Source organism: Narcine bancroftii, chromosome 12 (assembly GCF_036971445.1).
Source record: "Narcine bancroftii isolate sNarBan1 chromosome 12, sNarBan1.hap1, whole genome shotgun sequence".
In the NCBI taxonomy this organism is placed as follows: domain Eukaryota; kingdom Metazoa; phylum Chordata; class Chondrichthyes; order Torpediniformes; family Narcinidae; genus Narcine; species Narcine bancroftii.
Window position 1 is genome coordinate 68,158,015 of NC_091480.1, and position 20,536 is coordinate 68,178,550.

Below are 20,536 nucleotides of genomic sequence, written 5' to 3' on the forward strand. Positions count from 1 at the left end.
TGGTTGAGTGGATGCTGCGGCTCGCTGCCATCGCCCAGTAACACGAAAGAATACTGTACTGCACATCGCAAGCGCGGGAACAGATCAAAATTCAAAGTACGGATCTGACTGAATGTGTAGCGCTATCGTAAGTCGAACCATCAGAAGTGGAGGAGCACCTGTGCTCTAAGATCCCATTTCACTTCCAACAGCAGACAATTCCATTTCAACCCTTTGGTAGCACGGTACTACTTAAAAACTATTGACATGGAATATTTGCTCTTTTAAAATAATTATGGCTTTGTAGCGGCAGCTACACTAGTGGCATGCCGCCACACAGCACCCCCCCCCCCAAAAAAAACAGTGCCAATGTCCTTTTTGGCTGGGCAGCCTCGCTTCTTGGGCTGGGCCACAATCATTGGTTCAGTGGGGTCGAGGCGAGCTGCCTTCAGCCTGTCCACAGTAAACAGCTCCCGCCTGCCGCCGATGTCCAGCATGAACGTAGACCCTGAACGCTGGACAACCCTGTATGGCCCCTCGTAAGGTCTCTGCAGAGGTACCGCGGGCAGGCCCCGCCGAATAAAAACGTACTCTGCAGAGTGCAGCACGCTGGGGACGCAAGATGGCCGTGTGCCGTGTCTGGGTGGAGGTGCAAAGGAGCCCAAGTGGGCCTAGAGATGGGAAAGTAGCTCGTGCAGCGACCGCTGGGGATTGTGAGGCACGTTGATGAACTCACCGGGAAGTGCCAGCGGGGCACCGTTGACTAGCTCAGCTGATGATGCATACAGATCCTCCTTGGGCGTGGAGCTGATGCCCAGAAGCCCCCAAGGCAGTTCGTCCACCCAGTCGGGACTGGTGAGTCAGGCCATAAGTGACGACTTAAGGTGGCGGTGCAGACGCTCGACAAGCCCATTGGCCTGTGGGTGATAGGCTGTGGTGCAGTGTAGCTCTTTCCCCAACCTGTTGGTGAGCTGTGCCCAGAGCGCAGAGGTGAACTGGGCACCCCAATCACTGGTGAGGTGATTCGGAACACCGAACCGGGCGACCCAACCATGCAACAGCACCCAGGAGCAGGAGTCCGTGGAGGAATCCGGCATCGAGATCACCTCAGGCCAACAAGTGATGTGGTCAACCACCATGAACAGGTAACGGTTGCCCTGGGAAACTGGTAAGGGCCCGACTATGTCCACGTGAATGTGGCTGAACCATTCCCAGATGTGCTCGAACTCTTACACGTGCCCTGGTGTGCCTGTGCACCTTGGACATCTGGCAATGGGTGCACGTTCTGGCCCAGCCCGTGATCTGCTTCCACAGCCTATCCCAGATGAACCGCTCTGCCACCATACGGATCTGATGGATGGGTGCGAAAGGTCATGGATGTGATGGAAGACTTGCCTGTGCCACTGCTTGGGAACCACTGGCCATAGGGTGCCCATGGAGACATCACATAGGATGGTACCTTCACCGCTAGGAGTCGGGAGGTCTCAGAACCACAGGCCCATGATGGCAGTCCTGAAGGCTCGCGTCTCCTCATCGGACTTCTGGTCCCGGGCAAGCTGGTTGAAGTTGAGGCCGGGTGTCAGCGCACAGATGGCTGGTCATGAGCGTGCATTGGCGACCATGTTATCCTTCCCTGCCTTGTGCCGAATGTCGGTGGTAAACTCTGACACGAAGGAGAGGTGACACTGCAGGCGGGCCGACCAGGGATCCTTTGCCACTACGAGCACCTGAGTGAGAGGTTTATGGTCAGTGAAGATGGTAAAAGTCCTCCCCTCCAAGAAATAGCGGAAATGCTGCACTGCCTTGTACATGGCCAGTAATTCACGGTCGAATTGTGCTCTGGTGGGCGGTGAAGCTGGCTGAAGAATGCCAGCAGCTTCCATTGTCCAGTCACCTGCTGCTCCAGGATGGCACCGACAGCTGTGGCAGAGGCATCGATGGAGAGCGCCATATGCAGGTCAGTGTGCGGGTGGGCGAGCATGATAGCCTTCACGAGGGCATCCTTGGTGGCTTTGAATGCACTCCAGGCCTCTGGGGTCCAGGTGAGCGTTTTGTGCTTGGCTGTGATGAGGGCGAATAGCAGCTGCATGATGCGCGCAGCTCCTGGGATGAATCAGTTATAGAAGTTGACCATACCCGCAAACTCCTGCAGCCCCTTGAGGTTTTCCGGGCGTGGGAACTCCTGGATTGCGGCGACCTTCGTAGCGGCGGGCGTGGCTCCTTCAGCCATGGTGGTATGGCCCAGGAACTGCATGGACTCTTTCCCGAACTGACTCTTGGCTGGCTTGATGGTGAGGCCGAAGTTGGCCAGCTGGGAGAAGAGGGCGCGCAGGTGGGACTTGTGTTGCGCCTGATCCCTGCTGGCAATGAGGATGTCATCCAAGTAAATGAAGACAAAATCCAAGTCCCTGCCCACTGAGTCCATGAGGCACTGGAAGGTCTGAATGACTTTCTTTAGCCCGAATGGCATGCGAAGGAATTCGAACAAGCTGAAGGGTATGTCTTGGGTATGTCCTCAGGGTGCACTGGGATTTGGTGATACCCACACACTAGGTCAACCTTGGAAAAAGCCCTCGCACCATGCAGGTTGGCCGTAAAGTCCTGGATGAGGGATGGGCTAACGGTCAGGAACTGTCGCCTCATTGAGCTGTTGATAGTCTCCACAGGGGCACCAGCCACCAGAGGCTTTCGTGACCAGGTGGAGCGGTGAGGCCCACGGGCTGTCAGAGCGCCGAATGATCCCCAGCTCCAGCAGATACGACAACTCTTCCTTCGCCACCTGGAGCTTGTCAGGCGGGAGCCGGCGTGCCTTGGCATGAACCAGTGGGCTCGGAGTGGGGATGTGGTGGAACACCTCATGGCACGGTGAGGCAGCGGAGAACTGTGGCCTGAGGAGGGCCGGGGACTCATCCAGGATTCGCTGGAACTAGTCTCTAGGCGTGCCGATTGTGGTCATCTGCATCTGCTCTGTACGGGAGGCATCGAGGAGAATGGCCTGGAAAGTCCAGGCGTCTACCTCGAATGTCCACCAGGAGGCTGTCGGCGAGGAGGAAGTCGGCACCCAGGATGGCGGTTGGAAGGGATGAGATGGTGAACCTCCACGAGAATTGTTGCCAGCCGATCTGGAAGTGGACAGTCTTGTTCCCATATGTCCGGATCTCTGTTGCGTTGGCCGCACGGAGGGGAGGTCCTCGAGGTTGGTTCCTGGACTCGATGGCCGAGGCCGGGATGACACTGATCTAGGCCCCAGTGTTGATGAGGAAACGCCGGCCACTAACTGAGTCCCACAGGTAGAGGAGGCTGTGTCCTTGGCCAGCTACCACAGCCATTAACAGTGGCTGGCCTGTTCATTTCCCTGGAAAGAGCAGTGCTGACGACACTTCCAAGTCTTGGCTCCCCAGCGCTGGTGGTAGAATCAGAGGCCCGGAGTGGAAGCCGTGCCTCTGGTTATGCTCTTGGTGGCCCCTGCAGGGGCCGGGTGTTCTACCGCAGTGCTAGGGGCGGGCTTGGTGTGGTCATGCCCATGCCTAGTGACCTGCTGGACCGCCGAGTCCTCTGGGAATTGCTCAAGCCATTGCACTTGGGGCTTCTGAGCAAGCTTTCTTGGGCCAGTAATGGCTAGATGTCATTGGGCAGATGATCGAGGAAAATTCACTCAAAGAGTGATCACCCATGAGCGCGAGCATCTCGTCCATCAGCTCCACCGGGGACCTGTCCCCCAAGGCGTCGAGGTGCAGCATCCGAGCGGCACGCTGATGCCTGGATAGTCCGAGGGATCCAGTGAGCACATGTTTGGTGGTGGCCTGGTCCAAGGCGGTGAATACATGGTAGAATTTGGTCATGTCGGGTGATATCTGGCAGAGGCGAAACTGAGCCTCCACGTGGCCGAACCAGGTCTCAGACTCGTGAACCCAAAGGTCAGGCAGCTTGATGACTATAGCACTGATCCCAGGTTCGCTCATGTTCACTCACAGGCAGTGAGACATTTGAACCAGTCGGGGTCACCAATTGTAGCCGCAGCGCTGCCGGGCTGGACTTATACTCCCAGCCCGGAACTGACTGAGAACCACACTGGGGGGCACTGAAGTCACTCAGGCATCACGTGGTCCCCCAGTGTGGGCTTCTGAGCCTGGTGCTAAGAAGAGGAAATCCCTGACAGCGCCATTTTGGCCGGCTGCCCAACCCCGTGGATTACAAGCGGGGCCGGTTCGCCTGCCTAGTGGCATGCCGCCACAGTTTGTCCATTTTCTCTCCACTTAACCTGACTAGTGTCTCTTATAAAACCTGTGCTCAGAATGATTTGAAGTCTATGGGAATTAAAATGTAACTACTCAAATTTTCTTCACTCAGGACCTGCAAGGAAAGAGATACTCAGAGGAATTCATTTCTGCACACACTTGATGGAACATTAGGATGACCTTTGTGTTACTCAAGGCAAGTCAGGTGGCATGGTTAGTGTAGTGGTCATTGCAATGCTGTTACAGCGCCAGCAACCCAGATTCGATTCCGCTACTGTCTGTATGGAGTTTGCCCGTTCTTCCCATCTCTGTGTAGGTTTCCTCTGGGTGCTCTGGTTTCCTCCCACCTTCCAAAGATGCACAGAGGACATAGGTCAATTGGGTGTATTTGGGCAGCACGGACTCATGGGCTGTAGGACCTGTTACCATGCTGTATGTCTAGATAGGCTTAAAACCTGTTGCATCAAAACAGAGCCTTGACTGAGTGCACAAGCCTGAAATGTTGGTTCCCTTTACTTCCTACAGATGCCGCATGATCTGTTGAGTTACTCCAGCACATTAGTGTATTGCACTACAATCCCAGCACCTGCAGACTTTCCTATTTGACTCCAGAGATGGGCTTTGGGTCATGATCAGCATTCAAGATTGTTGAACTTGGGCACAAGTCTCCATATCCCTCTGGTTCTTTTCTGGCCCAAATCCTATTGATCCAAGTTTTGAAAACATGGAGTAATCCATAAAACCTCTGAGAACAAAGAATGTCTTGCCTCATCTCCATGAGATATGACTGACCCTTCATCTTGAAACCAAGTTCTCATTCTGGACCTTTCAGCCTGAGAAAACAGCATCACACCACGTGCTTATCCAGGGTTTTTTTTTCTCCCCCTCACATCTTGATGGACTCAGACCCGAAACATAGGTTAGTGTCCTTATCACATAAGGAACGCCGTGTGACTTGCTGAGTTTCACCAGTAATGCTGTGTAAATATTCAGTGTGGTCACCTCTCGTTCTATCAAATGTCAGACAATGCAACCTCACTCCACTCATTCCTTATGGGACATCCCTGAAATCCCAGAATCAAGAGTACATCCATTCTCAAGATACATTCTCAAGGAAGAACAAAACTCTGCTCTCACCAATGCCCTGTGCAACTGCAGCAAGTCTTCCCTGCTTTTACATAAGATGCAACAAAAATTTAATGATTGACGTGAAGGGTTGATTCAATGCCTCCCAATACCAACAGTGACAATTTCTAGCTTTTTATTTTTAAATCTATTTCTTGTCATCACAAATAATCTCACATCTCCAAGCTTGTAACCCATCCAATCTTAGCTTCTTCGCTTAACTGATGCATTCCCCTTTAAAAAAAATTTTTAAAGTTCTACTCAGCTGACTTTCCCGTTGCTTTGTCAACTAACCCAGATGAGATGCAAGCAGCTCTCCAAAGGTTGCAATGTCCCATCCAGAAACCGATTCATAGAGCATTGCAGCACAGAAACAAGCCCCTTTGGCCCTTCCAGTGTACCTATTTTTCTGCCTAGTCCAATTGACCTGCACCCAGTCCATATCCCTCCAGACCCCTCCCATACATGGACCTGTCCAAATTCTTCTTAAATTTTAAAATTGAGCCCACATTCATCACTTCAGCTGGCAGCTCATTCCCCGCCCCACCGCGCTCTGCGCCCCACCGCACTCTGCGCCCCACCTAAACTTTTCCTCTTTCACCCTTAACCTATGTCCTCTAGTTTGTATATCTCCTACCCTCAGTGGGGGAAAAAGCCCATCTATATTTACTCAGTCTATACCCTACATAATTTTAAATACCTCTATCAAATCTCCCCTCTTTTTACGCCCCAGCGAATAAAGTCCAACCCCTTTAACCTTTGCATGCAACTTAGTTCCTGAAGTCTGAGCAACATCCTAGTCATGTATTCCTTCTGTGCTCTGCCCATTATCCAATTTTTGATCCATACTTGGATATTAGCGGATATCGCTCAAGACCTTCCACCTGCTAAAAATTCCAATGTACCTTTCCACTGGTCTCCCATTACACTGGACAACGAAGATTTTTCTTCCTGAACACATTTGGGTGTATTTCATAGATTTTGGGCTGCTGTTAACGAAATTCACTTTCACATTTTCCTATCATGTACCATTGTGATTTCCTGTCATATTTTAAGTCGACTTCAAGTATACAAAACCTTTGAAGTGCAACATGTCGTTGAAAGTCCATTTTCTGCGTTCGCCCTTGGACGTCTTCCCTGCTGATCTCTGTGCCGTCAGTAACAAACACGGTGAAAGGTTTCACCAGGACATTGTGACCATGGAAAAGCAATATCAGGGCAACTGGAATCCATCAATGCCGGCCAACTATTGTTGGACACTGACATGAGAGGCATCAGATGCTGAGTACAAACAAAAATCGCGGCAAAACATTTTTAGGTCAGTTGAACTGACGCAATGTGTCGGCATTATTATGCGATTAAACAGGATAAATTCAATCAAACGTTTCTCCAATTTCCTACGTGATACAGCAAATCTGAAATTATCTTTGTGTTCAGCTTGAAGTTGTCTCTCACAAACCCTAATTGTTTTTCAGGAGGCAAACCTTTTGGAAAAAAATTGTTGTCCAGTGTTTTCTAGTCAGTGAAACACATCAAATAATTCCAACACACTTGACAAAACATTTTACTCGGATAAAAATCAGCTGACTCTACTTAAATCATAGTGTTTAACACTCTTTGACATCAACTTCACAAAACCATCAGAGTGAGAATATGGGCACAAGAAGCAAACAAAATTAGAGGAGAGAAATCAAGCAGGGACAAGATGAAGGAGATTATCATGGTTTTCAGGAATGGCCACCCTCCACATCAACAACTCCGTAGTAGAGAGTGGAGAGAACCAAGTTCCTTTGAGTTCACTTAACTAATGACCTATTATGGACACGCATCTCCTCACTTGTCAGGAAGGTGCAACAGCGACTGCACTTCCTGAGAAGACTGAAATGGGCAAGGCTACCGGCCACCATTATGTCAACTTTCTACAGGAGGTCATCATAGTGTTGGGTACAGTTGCAACAGAGAAATAGATTGGAGGTCAACCCACAGAACCATAAGTGAGCAGAGAGGATCACTGGAGTCTCTCTTCCTCATCGATGTGATCTACTGGGATCGTTGTCTGAAGTGGGTGTACAAAATCATTGAGGACCCCTTCCACCCCACGCACAGCATCTTTCAGCTGCTCCTGTTGGGGAAGAGATCCAGGAGGATCAGAGCCAGCCCCACCAGGGTGAGGAACAGCTTCTTCCCACAGGCAGTGAGAATGGTGAACGACCAAAGGAATGGCTCACACTGACCCTCTGAGACTTTCATATGTACAAAACAATATGTATTTATATAGAGAAATATACCTGTCCTGCATATGTACTGTGTATGTTATGTCTGGTTGTGTGTCTGCGTGTTTTGTACCAAGGACCAGAGAATGCATTTAGTCAGGTTGTACTTGTACAATCAGATGACAATAAACTTGATTGTTTTTTTTTAAAAAAAGCAATAACAGGCAAAAAGAAATTGCAAGCACCAGCTGTATGGCCAAAAAAAGCCTGAATGACCACCTTGTTCAAAGGGTCAGTTTCGAACTCATACTGCATAAATGACTCTGCGCGTCACACACGCATCAGCATAGTTAAGCAATTGTTCGAAGGGTCCAGACCCAAACGTCGACTGCCTCTTTCTCTCCATGCAATGCTGTCTGACCTGCTGAGTCCCGCTAACATTTTTTGTTTGCTCAAAACAGATTATTGCTGTTAATGTTGCATGCAGTACGGAGGGGGTGAAAATAATGTTCAGTATCTCACTTGGAATAATTTAACACCTGCTAAAATACTCTGAGCACTCAAGATTTCAGGATTATTTTGTCGTTAAATTTACTGGCTAGATTTGGTCAAGCTCACACCGAGGAGTTTTCTCAATATATCAACAAATAGTGAATACTCATCCCTATTATATTTTGCTGCAACATCTAATTAAATGCAGTTACACAATAATTACAAAATAGTCAAAGCAGCAAACTTAACTGAAGGATACACGTCTCTGTATTTAACATTTCCAAAAAACTAGGGAGTTCTGATTATAATCAACTTGTCCGAAAACTGAAGGGATACTTTGCTTCAGCAATTTTGTCTTCCACGAGAAGGTATTAAGCAAACAAGATGCACCGCCAAGCAATAAATTTAAATGGCCAAGTTACACTGAGAATGCAAACACAATATCTGCATCAAGATTTCTGCAGAAGATTAATCAAACCCAAGTGGTGAAGCAGCAAACGATTTCACACCCTCAACCATTTTCCCCGTGTCAAGGCAAAGGCTGATTTGGAATCGACAGGGAAACCATTTCTAACAGATCATCAGAAAGCACATAATCCAGAACCAATGACCTTGCTCAGTCTGAGCCAAAAACCACAGGAGAGCTCAATTAAAATACATTTCCAGTCCAACTGCACTGAAGGTCCAAACAAGAACACAAGGTTCAGTGGTCATTTCTTCCACTGGCAAGGATCAACACGACATCACATCTCATTGCAAAGTTTCTCTGAAATTCCACGTTTGACGTGGTAATCCTCTGCCAACATGATTGCAGAGCGGTTGAGAGGGGAACGTTGGCAGAGGCTAATGAAACCCATAGCCGCGATACCCAAATGTACTGGAGAAACTCAGCAGGCCACGCAGCGTTCAGAGGAAGTAAAAGGTGACCACCTTTTTGGGCCTGGACACTTTGTCGAGGTAAAAGCAAAAAACAGACAGGCGCCTGAATAAAAAGGTAGGGGGAGGAGCACAGGCTAACAGGTAAGAGGTGGACACAGGTGGGAGAGTAGAAGAGAGAAAAAAGAAAGAGATGATGGAGAAGATGGTAATGATCTGAGAGCTGAGGGAAGAGAAAGGTATAGAGAACTGGAGGAAAAGAGACAAGTGCCTGCCTGTTTTTCCTTTTACTTGACAAAGAGCCCATGTGTGACCTGCTGAGTTTCTCCAGTGCATTTATGTACTGCACTCAACCCATCATCTGCAGACTTTACCATTGAAAACCCACAATTGCCTGCTTTTATCATTGCACAACAGTCAAAATGTAAGCTTTATAATCTGTTGAGAGCAGAGTATTACAGTAGACACATTTCAAGAGGCCTAAAGCTGAATGACAACATACAAGTAGGTGCAGGCCCTCATTCATATTAACTCACCACCCTACTATTTTCCCCATCATGTTCTAGTCATACAAAAGGGTGAAACAAAAACAAGCAACCTCATACTTTCCAACCAGACGGCTTTAACATCGACTTCTCCACTTTCTGTTACTCTCCTCCCCAGCCCCCCCACCCCCTTCCCTCTCCATTTTGAGAGCTACCCTCTCCCCATCACTTCTCAATTATTTTTCTCTTCTTCCCTCACACCCATGACCTGTTGGCCCGTGCTCCTCCCCCTGCCCCTTCTTCCCTCCTCCCCCAGCCTTTTTATGCCTGCTTTTTGTCTGCACCTTGACCAAGGGCTCAGGCCCGAAACGTTGGTTACCCTTTGCTCCTGCCGAGCTTCACGAGCACTTTTGAGTATTGCATTACAATCCCAGCAGACTTTCCTGTTCAACCTCGAAGGTAATCAATCCTATCTCAAAAACAGAGCTATAGGGCAGATACAACTATTGGTCAACGCTCAAATTTACAGGCATATTAATTTGATATATTGGAGTCCAATAACATTGGCCAGCTTTGAATTATAATTACTCAGCTTGCTGGCAAATCACCCTGCATCACAATACAGATGCGACTCCTTGTACATCTCCCCCACTTCACATAGGAAAATAGTCGAGTCATCCAGCCCAGTAAATGTCTCTCATTCATTCTCCGGGATTTGACAAGTTTGTAAAATTGAAATCGGGTAGAATCTATGCTGCAATAGCTGACTTTACTGCCTCAGAGTTGGAAGAGAGGGGAAAAAAAAAATCACCAACCAACAACCCTGCTGGAACTGCATCTTAATGAATGCTGTTACCCAACTCCTTCCCCCATTAGTCAAGAAGGAACAAGACAGTGAGACATCAAGAAATATTACCAATGGGAGACCAGAATTATCATGCAATTAGTATTCTTGCTCAAAATACAAGCATGCAATAAATTAAGAATGTTCCCAGTGTTTTTGCAGAGAGCCAAGGCAGGTCCCTCAAACCAGGCCTACACCAGTAGTTTTGGTTCAATACTGAAGGGAGCATTGCAAACAAGCTGTGACCTCAAGAGGTCATGGACTGAGATGGAACCAAGAACTAAGATTAATTTTATTGAATACCCACCAAAACTATGTCAATTGTTTTGATTTTTGCCCACCTCTTCGCAGAATGCAGATTCGCTAAGAATGTGTAGAGAAGGATACAAGGGTAGTGTGACGGGGGACTCTGATCTACGGGCTGTTCCCGTGGATGCTCTCAGAGTCTGACATCCAGAACTGGTGGAAGACCATAGACTCCTTTTTGTCTGCCCGAAACCCGTTGGTCATCCAGCACATGGAGACGTTGGTGAGGGAGTGCTGCCAACTGGCACATTCCAGGCTACAGGAGTACGTGCTGAGGGAAGCACTGAGGCTTGGTGCAGCCAATGTAAGGGCACTGTGGGGAAGGACCACAGTCTAGAGTCCTCCCATTACCAGGCACTGAGGGGCTGAGACCAAGGGAAGCCCCTCAACCAACAGTGGGGGGGGGGGGGGGGGGAGCTAGGGGGAAGAAAACAAACAACAGGGTGCTACAGTGGTGGTAACAGGATATTGAGAGAACAATGTACATTGATGAGAATGTATCGATATGGACTGACACTATGAATGTAAAAAGTCTTGAACAATTTTCTTGTTTTGGAAATAATTTATTGTGAATGAAGAATAGTTTTGAAAAAAAAAAAATTGTTTTGATTTCCTGTCTCTTAGAGAACGAGTGTGGAAATTAAGGGATGAAAAAATTAAATTCGACAGGTGCCGCGAATCCATAAGCAGAAAAATGCTGGAAATGCTCAGCATCAGTGAAGAGAGCAAACTATTTCCAGTCAAGATCAGGAATTCCCATTTGAAGTGTTCTGATGAAATATTTTTGATCCATCTTGCAAGATCTCATTGTTTTTTTTCTCTCCACATATGAGCAGCTGAGCATCTCCAACACTTTTAGAAATTAAAATAGCTTTTGAGGTGAACCTGGACAATTGTGTGGATGGTGGACCATGGAGCTCATTCTGGCTGGTTGCATCACTGCCTGGTATGGAGGCGCCAACTCTCAGGACAAGAATAAACTCCAGAGGGTTGTTAACTCGGCCTGCGACATCTCGGGGACCAGACTTCACTCCAACGAGGACATCTACATGAGGCTGTGTCTTTAAAAAAAAAGCAGCCTCTATCCTCAAGGACCCCCGCCCCAGGACATGACCTCTTCACTCTGCTACCATCGAGCACAAGGACAGCTTCTTCCCCGCTGCCATCAGATTCCTGAATGATCAATGAACCACAGACACGGCCTCACTTTTCATGCATTATTATTTTTTTACAATAAGATGGCTATTATAACATTGAATTTCGTGACTTGTTTATGACAATAAATCCTGATTCTGGTGTAGGCAGGATGTATGTAGAGTTTTTTTTTTAAAAAGGTAACATCAGAAGTGAATGCTGTCATTGTGGAGCAAAATGGCTAGCCTCAAAAAAAAAGACTGTAACCACAGTGCCTCAGAGAGGAAATAAAAAGCTTTAATGAGGCAAGCCAACACAACGACACTTTGCGAAAGGGTGCAGCAGCTACTGGAACAATAATCAAGATAGATGGCCAAGAGAGTGGAATTAATAGTCCAAATAACATTGAGTCATGGTAGCACAAGAAGAGGGGAAAAGAAGACAAGGGGCATAACGATTAGCAAAGGCTCAACCAATTTTATTCCTGGCCTGATTGCTTTACCATAATTGAAACTTCATCTTCACTCTGCCTCCACAAAAATCAAACCCTTGCAATGAATTTGTAATTTAAGTCTCCATATTCTATATGAAGTTCAAGCCAAGGAAATCTAGAAAAAGTAACTGTCCAACACATGACACTTACCTGGCTACAATATATTTATAACATGAACCATCTTTTCACACACAAAAAAGTCATATGCATAATTCTCAATTCTCCATTCCATCAACTGATTATCCAAACCAATCCTAATCACAAGTCTCAGTGGACACATTTCTATTTGACATTATTGGGGGGGGGGGGGGGGCACGAACCACATTTTTCTGGTGGAAAGATTATAGACTGTGCTGTCTACCAGTGAGTTTTCAACTACCAGTGTCTATTTGGTATGTCAACTTGAAGGGACTTCTGACACCTGGAGACGCCTGCCGACAAAACCAGCTCCACCAGCCCTCTGCACCAAAACATCTGGTCAATGATGGACTCTGTGTACACCAAGGTTGCATGGCAAACAGAACGCTTTCTCGTTTAAGGGACTCGGCGTCATTATCAAGTGACGGGTCATACATTTCATCTTCAGTGATTCAGTCAACCACCTTTTGCATCGTTGGAACTAGACCCATCAATCCCATTATTACCAGTGTGACAGTTTCCAATTTTAACAGCAGTTAACTTGTGCTGTGGGCCTTGTGCTCCTTTCAAAAAAAGTGGACTGAAATAGTTTCAAGTGCAATTCTACTGACGTTCATTTAAAAAAAAAGCCTGCTCAAGACAGCCAACACCACTCAGGGACAACATTCTCGAATGCAAGTAATTCTGGAGAAACCAAGGGTGAGGGTGGGAGGGGAATAAGAGCTGTTCATCATCACCACTCATTTTTAAGCTCTCATCTCCATGAGCAGAAGCATTCAGGAACAAAGACCACAGCTCAGGTGCAGACAATAGATTATTTACTGTTTTGTATGCTTGATAAATAGTTTAGTTTCCCATTGGTATTTCTATCAGTCATTCATTCTTTGGATCTCCAGATAGGAGACTGAGGTGTTTGGACCACTTCTATCTCCCTCTCTTCCTAGAAATTAAAAACTTCCAAAAGCTAAGTTTAGCACCAACCAAGCACTGCCTACTGACTTCCACTGACCTTTTTCAGGCATGACAGTGCCTAATCTTGTCCTGCCATGAAATGGGAAGAGAAAACTGACCCAAGTGCAGATGGCATTGCCAATATACACGTTGCAGGAGTGTATATCAACAACATCACTACAGGAATATCACCACAAAAGATTAGCTGCTTCAGACAATCAGATTTGAGGAAGAAAGGGCTGTATAACACCACGAGCACAAATATCTCTACAAGCACCTGTTGCTTCAGATGAATGGGATTCACAGAAATGAATAAACAAAACATCTGGTTGGTGTATTTTTGATGGTGCCCAATTTAGGTATCAAGTGACATGGGATCACTGGCTTGCTACAACACCTTTCCCCACAATATTCCACAGTAAACAAGTTATAAGCATGAATGTTCTTGAAAAAATATCCAATCTCCAAAAGCAAAACGAGATGCCACATCTCAAAAAAAAAAGAAGGCCAGTGTTCCCAATTTCTTTCTCAGCGCAAAATAGAAATAATTCTCTCTGCACATCCATCTTGTGTCGCACAACCAAGGTTAACTTACTGCATCCCCAAACCAGTGGTTATTGGGAATGAATTGGAAGAATTCCTAAGTTACGGACTATTTTGTGCCGCGTTCCCTTCCCCACTCAGAACTAGGTAGTGACTGCCCAAATCCATTCCAATTCTGAACCTTTCCCATTCACAGACTTGCCCTTCAACAGTCCAGATTAGATTTGAACCTAGGTCCAGGATTAACACTGTTGCCGAACCTCATAGTGGCTAATGATGCTTTGTAGGGTTGGTGGTTGGGTTCCAAGGGCTTGGCTGTTTCACACAATCTACTGAAAATAGGATTCAAACCTTCATTTACCAATGATTCATGTTACTGCTTTTAAATTACCCATTTGTTTGCCCCTGTAGTGCCACTGTGTTCTTCAAGAATCAATTCTACTCTTCTCAAATACAAAAGCAAAAGAAATCACAAATTCTAACTCCTACTTTGCAAAGGAGAACTCGAATCCCTCACAACCCTGCTCTCATTCCCTCAGTCTCAGCCAGAAATGATGAATAGAATATACAATAGTACACCACAACACAGGTCCTTCAGCCTGTGACCATCACAATCAAGAGGTGCTATCTGTCACTCCCCATTGCTAAACCAAGCCTAATCTATGAACAGCAAGTCTAATTACTGATACATCAAGATAAAATTCTACAAAAACAGAAGTTCAAGGTCACAAACACCTCATGAACTTGAAATGATATAAAGAGACAGCCTTTCAGAAAGAAATTCAGTCTGTCAACTTATTTTTTTTCTTCAATCCCATCAATTCCACAACTTGAATGTAATTGTTGTCTAGTCATGAAAATTGAAATTGCAGAACAGAGAGTCGCTGATTTTATTGGTGTCAGGCCAGTGCTCTGGTAATTTCCACATATATTATCCAAGGAGGAAACATTGAGGTACAACTTGTGCTTTCCCACAAGTTTATTCAAATTAATTTTAAGGATATTCTTCTCAGAGGTCCAGGGAAGCCAATTCATTTTCATCATGCAAATTAGACACTATTCCTGGAATAAGATAGAATTTTAGGGATGAAAAAAAAATCCACTCCTACCACCATTAGACAAAAAAACAAACAACTTAGCATGCAATGGAAAAGAGCAAGAAAGAAACATTTAAAAAAAAGTTCAACTCTTCACCAAAAAGAACCACCGTTCTCGTTGTTGCATCTATGCCTTGGGATATCGATGGACTGGAACATTTGTGACTTGACGGAGTGGTTGTCCTGTGTGCTCAAGTCTCACCCATATTTCAGTCCCTAAACTATTTACAATGACCACCCAATCTTAATCCATGCTGGGAGAATTGCACAACTTCCTGTACAAAAATCACACAAGATTTGAAAACAGCAAGATCAAAAGTTGTGGGAATTTGTACCCATTGCCCTATTAATAACTCAAAAGAAAACAAACACATGACCATTCCAAGGCAGATATGATGGCAGTACACAAAGCTTGTTCAAATACAAGTTCGCTTGCGGATCCCAAAATGAAAAAAAGAAATGGGTTTGAATTTTCTAAAGTAATCAAAAGGCTGACATGGAATTTGAAAAAAATTGGTGACCCACCCTCTGCTCCCAGCTCATCCCAAACAATGACTTATTAGAAGCTTTTGCAAATGGTAAATATCAAACTAATCTTGCAACCACACATCCACTACTTCAACCTCATCTCATGGCTTTTCCCCTTCAAACAAGAAAAAAAAACAGCTAATAACTGGTTGTCCAAGGCACTCACTTTCTGATTTATATAAAAAGGGTCCAAGTCCTCCAATGGTTCAGCAATGCATTTAGAAGGGGGATCACCATAAATAAATGGCAAACTTCTGCCTGCCTCGAGGTCGCTGTTTGGTTTAAGCTTATTTTGACCGTCATCATCTCGGTGGCTGCTATCTTGCTTGGCAGGTTTTTTGTTCTTCTCTTCAGCAATCCGCTGCTCAATGATAGCCAAAGACTCACGGGTGAAAAGACGAAAGCTGTCAGGGCCTGGCGGTGCAAGCATGTGCGCTGCCATATTTTCATCCTGCAACAATGTCTTCAATTAGGTAGCCTCCGGATCGGACAGTTCTGTCTAGATAAAATACAAACAAACTTGAAAAATAAATTGCAAAGAAAAAAAAAAGCAATGAACATTTGGCTCAACTCATCAATAAAAATCCCCACCCAAAATGGAGGAAAAAGCATGCAAGTACTTTGAGAGATACCTGAAGCACTCGTACAAATAAGCAATGTGGTTTAGGCAAACAGCTTATAATCTTAAAAGTTTCAGCTTGTATAGTGGAGATCATTGCCCATTGCCAGAGTAAATGTTCCACTAGGACTGCAAGATAATTGGGCAGATGTGCAAAATGTTCCAATGAAACGCATTTGTAATATTTCATGCAGTAATAAGTTGCAAAATCATTTTATTCATTGCTTGGTGGAACGCAAGGTGGTAAAGAGGGCCATTTCATAGTTCTTCATTTCACACAAACGTACAGCCCAAAATATTGCCATCTTTGCAGTACAGTATTACTTAAATATTCAAGATCTTCATTAGTATTTGAAGGTATCAGAGTTTAAAATACAACCATGATTTACATTCTGAAGTCCCACGTCAAAAAAAAAAGCAAATAACCTTGAACGGGTTACAAAATTTGAGTTTTGGTTTGGATCTGCACCCCGAAGATTGAAAGCTAGAGATGAAATGCTATTTTAGAAAGCTGAGGTTTAAGTTTTTTTTAAATATAGTCTGTGTTTAACTTTTAGATAATATGCACGTTTTCCCAATTCTTACATATGAAAGATAACTGTCCTTTTCTACTACAATGCAATAGCTCAAACTCTGATATCAAAGTTCTCATACCTCAATTATATTGAAATAGTCCAGACTCCTGTTACATTTAATTTCTTTTAGAGATATTTCAATTTTATTGCAGTTTCAAAATTTTTGTTTTTAATTATAAAAGAACAACCCCCTATTTTGGTCCACAGCCCATTTCAATTCAGCAAAATACATTTGAGTGTAAAGTTAATTTCTGAAACAAAACGTCCTTCATTTGGCCCAATTCACAGTTTCGCTGCCTAATTTTACAGTCGAAACCAATCTTTTTTTTTTAAAAAAAAAGTTGTGCAGCAGATGATCTCGTTCCCTCCTTCCCAAGCAGAAAGCAGACCAAATGATGGTGAATTCAGACAGGCAAGTCGACTCAGGTAGGGTTACAACATTTTCGCCTGATCACTTCCAGAATGACATTAAAGCCAATGAATGGCATCTAGCTCATGCTGTGCCAAGCCAATCCATGAAGACCTACACAGTACAAACAAACTCCAGAGCTACAATTATAACAAACCAAAATGTCCCGAATCTTAATGCACCTTCTCATCAGCCTTTTATATTTCACACCCAATAAGTGGACACGTTCAGGCAATTAATCAGTCAGTGTACTTTGTAAACATGGACCTACCTTCAGAATTGATGCTTTATTTCATGTTAAAACACTGGACATCCCTTTGCAAATCCTTTTCCGATCAATAAACCATCGATAATAGGAGAAGGGGGTGGAGGGGAGGTTATTTCTTTATTCCAATGACAATTTTGGCCACGTCAGCAGGCTGACAATCAATAATGAAGGGTATCACGTGTGCAGAAGAGGCCGCAAGCTGAAATTGAAAATGCACTCTTTAAAATCGCTCAGATGAGGGCAACATTAACATTAAGGGGGTGGGGGGAGCCTACTAAACCTATGGCAAGGATCAAAATGAAAACACTGCTGGTTTGCTGTTCCAACAACATGTTACATGTCGAAAAGATGCAAGACCTCCCCCCCCCCCCCCAATCCAAATAACCACACGGAATGCCTGGTACACTGCACAGATCGCATTTGCGGTACTGCAATTAGAAAAAAAAAACCCCGCCGGTCCTTGTGCCATTTTATTCAACTGCGCAGATGAAAAGGTTTCACTTCAATCGCAGACTGTGGTCGCCGCAACGCAGTTGTGCACTTATACAATGAGCTGGATTCCAACAGTATGGAAAATGCACCCTCCATCCAGAGCAAGGGCACGCCCAAGTTGAATCCCGCAAGCAAACCCTTACACAGGTGTGAGGGCGTTTGCCATTTGTTGGAGAGGGAATAGCTCGGATGGGGGTGGGGGGGGGGGGGGGGGGAGTAGATTTACAGAACTGAGCGTGCATTCCACATTTTCTTCCCCAGATGTTACCCTCTATGAAACGTTGCCTTTCCTTACAATTTACACACACAAAAATTAGGCGCATTTGAAGTAATGTTTGTGAACATGTCAAGCTCTTGCTTTGTCGCTCCCAAACACGTGAATTGGGCACCAGCAATGAATTTTGATTGTTGGGGGGGGGGTATATTTAAATATATGTCCCGGGGAGATTTGGATTCTTCTTGAAATTAACTGTTCTAACGCCTTATTTCTCCTCCCATCATGATACTCCGCTCTTCGAGCTCAACCCCGATGGAAACGGCAAGAACAGCGCTTGGTGCTGTTCTTTCAGCACCGCGTCCGTGCGCCCAAGAGAGAGATTACAATGGCCAAAGATGATTTCTATATTTCGATGCTATATATATAGTGTAACTTTCCCAGAAATTGTATATATATCTATATTTCTGGGAAAGTCACACAATCAATCAATGCAACATCTACCAGATCCGCTTCATCTGCCAATATATTAAACCCGTCGGTTGGTGGGCACGGGAGATGGATTTCAACCGCAGCTCTCGGGGTTCAGGGAAGGAGGGGTGTCGGGTGGGAATCGATAGCCGGGCCTTCCTCTCCCAAGCCATCGGGAAGAATGCGAGACTTTGTCCTGCTGCTTCGGAATAACCGAGGAAACATTTTCTCCAGAGAGACCATGTTCACATTCAACCCCCTTGGGGCACCCAGAATGTCATATTCCCACATCACTGGCTCGGTGGAAGGCCAACCATACAATTTGTGTGACGTTTTACCGATTATGTGCAACTACCACCGGAAAGCTGTGATTTAAGTAAAATCAGATTCAAATTACTAAGGCGTTTTTTTCTTAAAAAAAAGCAAACCCCAAAGATCAAAAGTCCAGCCATTATATACACACACCGCCCAGTGCACAATCTAGTCTCACACACCGGCCCCCAAATATGAACACTTCATCCTTGCAACTGGTTCCCTCAGTCCATCAATCCGATTTTTAAAAAAAACAAGGAAAACAAACCACATCTTGCAGTTCTCATTTGTTCAGATCAACAGAAACATCGTCTCAAACAGTATACGGGAGTGCAATGCGTGTTAATAATTAATATTAAAATATATAGGGTTAGGTTCACAGGATTCCAAGAGAGAGAGAAACCACTGCAGTACTCGGGTACCATTTTTGGAAGTCTCAGCCTGACTCACCTATGTTAAATAAGGGAAAAATGCGTGCCATAATAATTGAAACAAGAGACGGCTCTTACAGGCGATACAAACATGAGATCCAACGGGCGAAGCCACAGCACCACACCCGCAATAACAATTTTCATTTCATCAACACCAAATAGGCAAGAAGCGAGCCTGGTTCGGGAAAAGGGGGTGGGGGGGAGAGATCTTCACATTGTAAAGCCAGGTTTGCAGCCCAACGTCGACCGTGACACGCAATTTGACTTTCTAACTGCTAGACCACTTTGTCAACCAACCCCCCCCCCCCCCCCCCCTAACAAACCGCACATTCTCAATACGTTCTGAAATAACTTTTTAAAAAAATCAAACGAGCCATGTACCATTCCGACCCCTTCTGACTCGGGAAATAGACGGGTTTCTCGATGGGGAAAAAAATGGTGCAATCCGATGCATTTAAGATTCAGTTTCACCAGACAGGAGAGGCAAGGAAAGGTCCTTGAATGCAAATCCCACTTCTTGGCCATCCCCCCGACATGGTTTTGGACTAATATCACAGAAGGGGGCTCATTTGACCATTTAAATGCAGAATAACATCCAGGCGATTGCGATCTCCAAGGCGAAATAGAAGGGAGAGCGGGAGGAGGGGAGGGGAGAGGCAGGCTGAGATTTGCGAGCGGATCTGCAATTTCGGGGAGCTCCAGCAGACACCCTACTCAGAGATGCAGACGATGTTCACGGCTGGAAAATTGCTCTGCGGCAAGTGGTTTGCAAGCCGCCGACACACGCCGCTTCTTCCCGACAATTGCCCTGCCGCTACAGAAAAAGAAGGGGTTCACTTACATTGTGTGCACTAACGCAAATCCCGAAAGGCGTTGCTGTACTGCAGATGTGGAGAGGATGCAGGAGAGACTGCGGTTATCGCCATATTGGAGCGCTTGCTTCCTTCCTTCCTCCTTCCTTCACCAATGCGCGCCGCTAGCTTGCATAATTGATGACTCTCAGCAGAATGTTAGGGATCATGTCCAAAGAGCCCTCTCTCTCTCTCCCTCCCTCCCCTGAAGGGCCTGGGTCAGAATTCAGCTCTGAAACTGAAGCTTTGGTGAGAAGCAGTGATTTCATTTCCCCACTCTAGCCTTTATTAAAATCTTGATTTAAAAAAACATATAAACCAACAGCCTAGTTGGGGGGGGGGGGGGGGTAGCATTTTGAGTTGGAACCCTTCCTATTAGGGGAGTCCAAAGCAAACTTTTCTTGCATTGATCAGATTCTCTTTTACATGTGAAGTGCCTCTAGATTGGAATC

The 20,536-nt window shown here is 45.5% G+C and overlaps 1 protein-coding gene across 8 annotated transcripts in view; it reads right to left on the bottom strand.

Moving 5' to 3' along the window:
• Positions 1 to 15,884, bottom strand: part of LOC138747450 (sodium channel protein type 8 subunit alpha-like) — a 225,583-nt gene extending 209,699 nt beyond the window's left edge. For all 8 annotated transcript variants that reach the window (XM_069906685.1, XM_069906684.1, XM_069906686.1 and 5 more), the window contains exon 1: positions 15,609 to 15,884. In XM_069906685.1, the coding sequence (XP_069762786.1) occupies positions 15,609 to 15,884 (276 nt within the window). The remainder of the gene's footprint in view (positions 1 to 15,608) is intronic.
• Between the last annotated feature and the right edge of the window lie 4,652 nt (positions 15,885 to 20,536).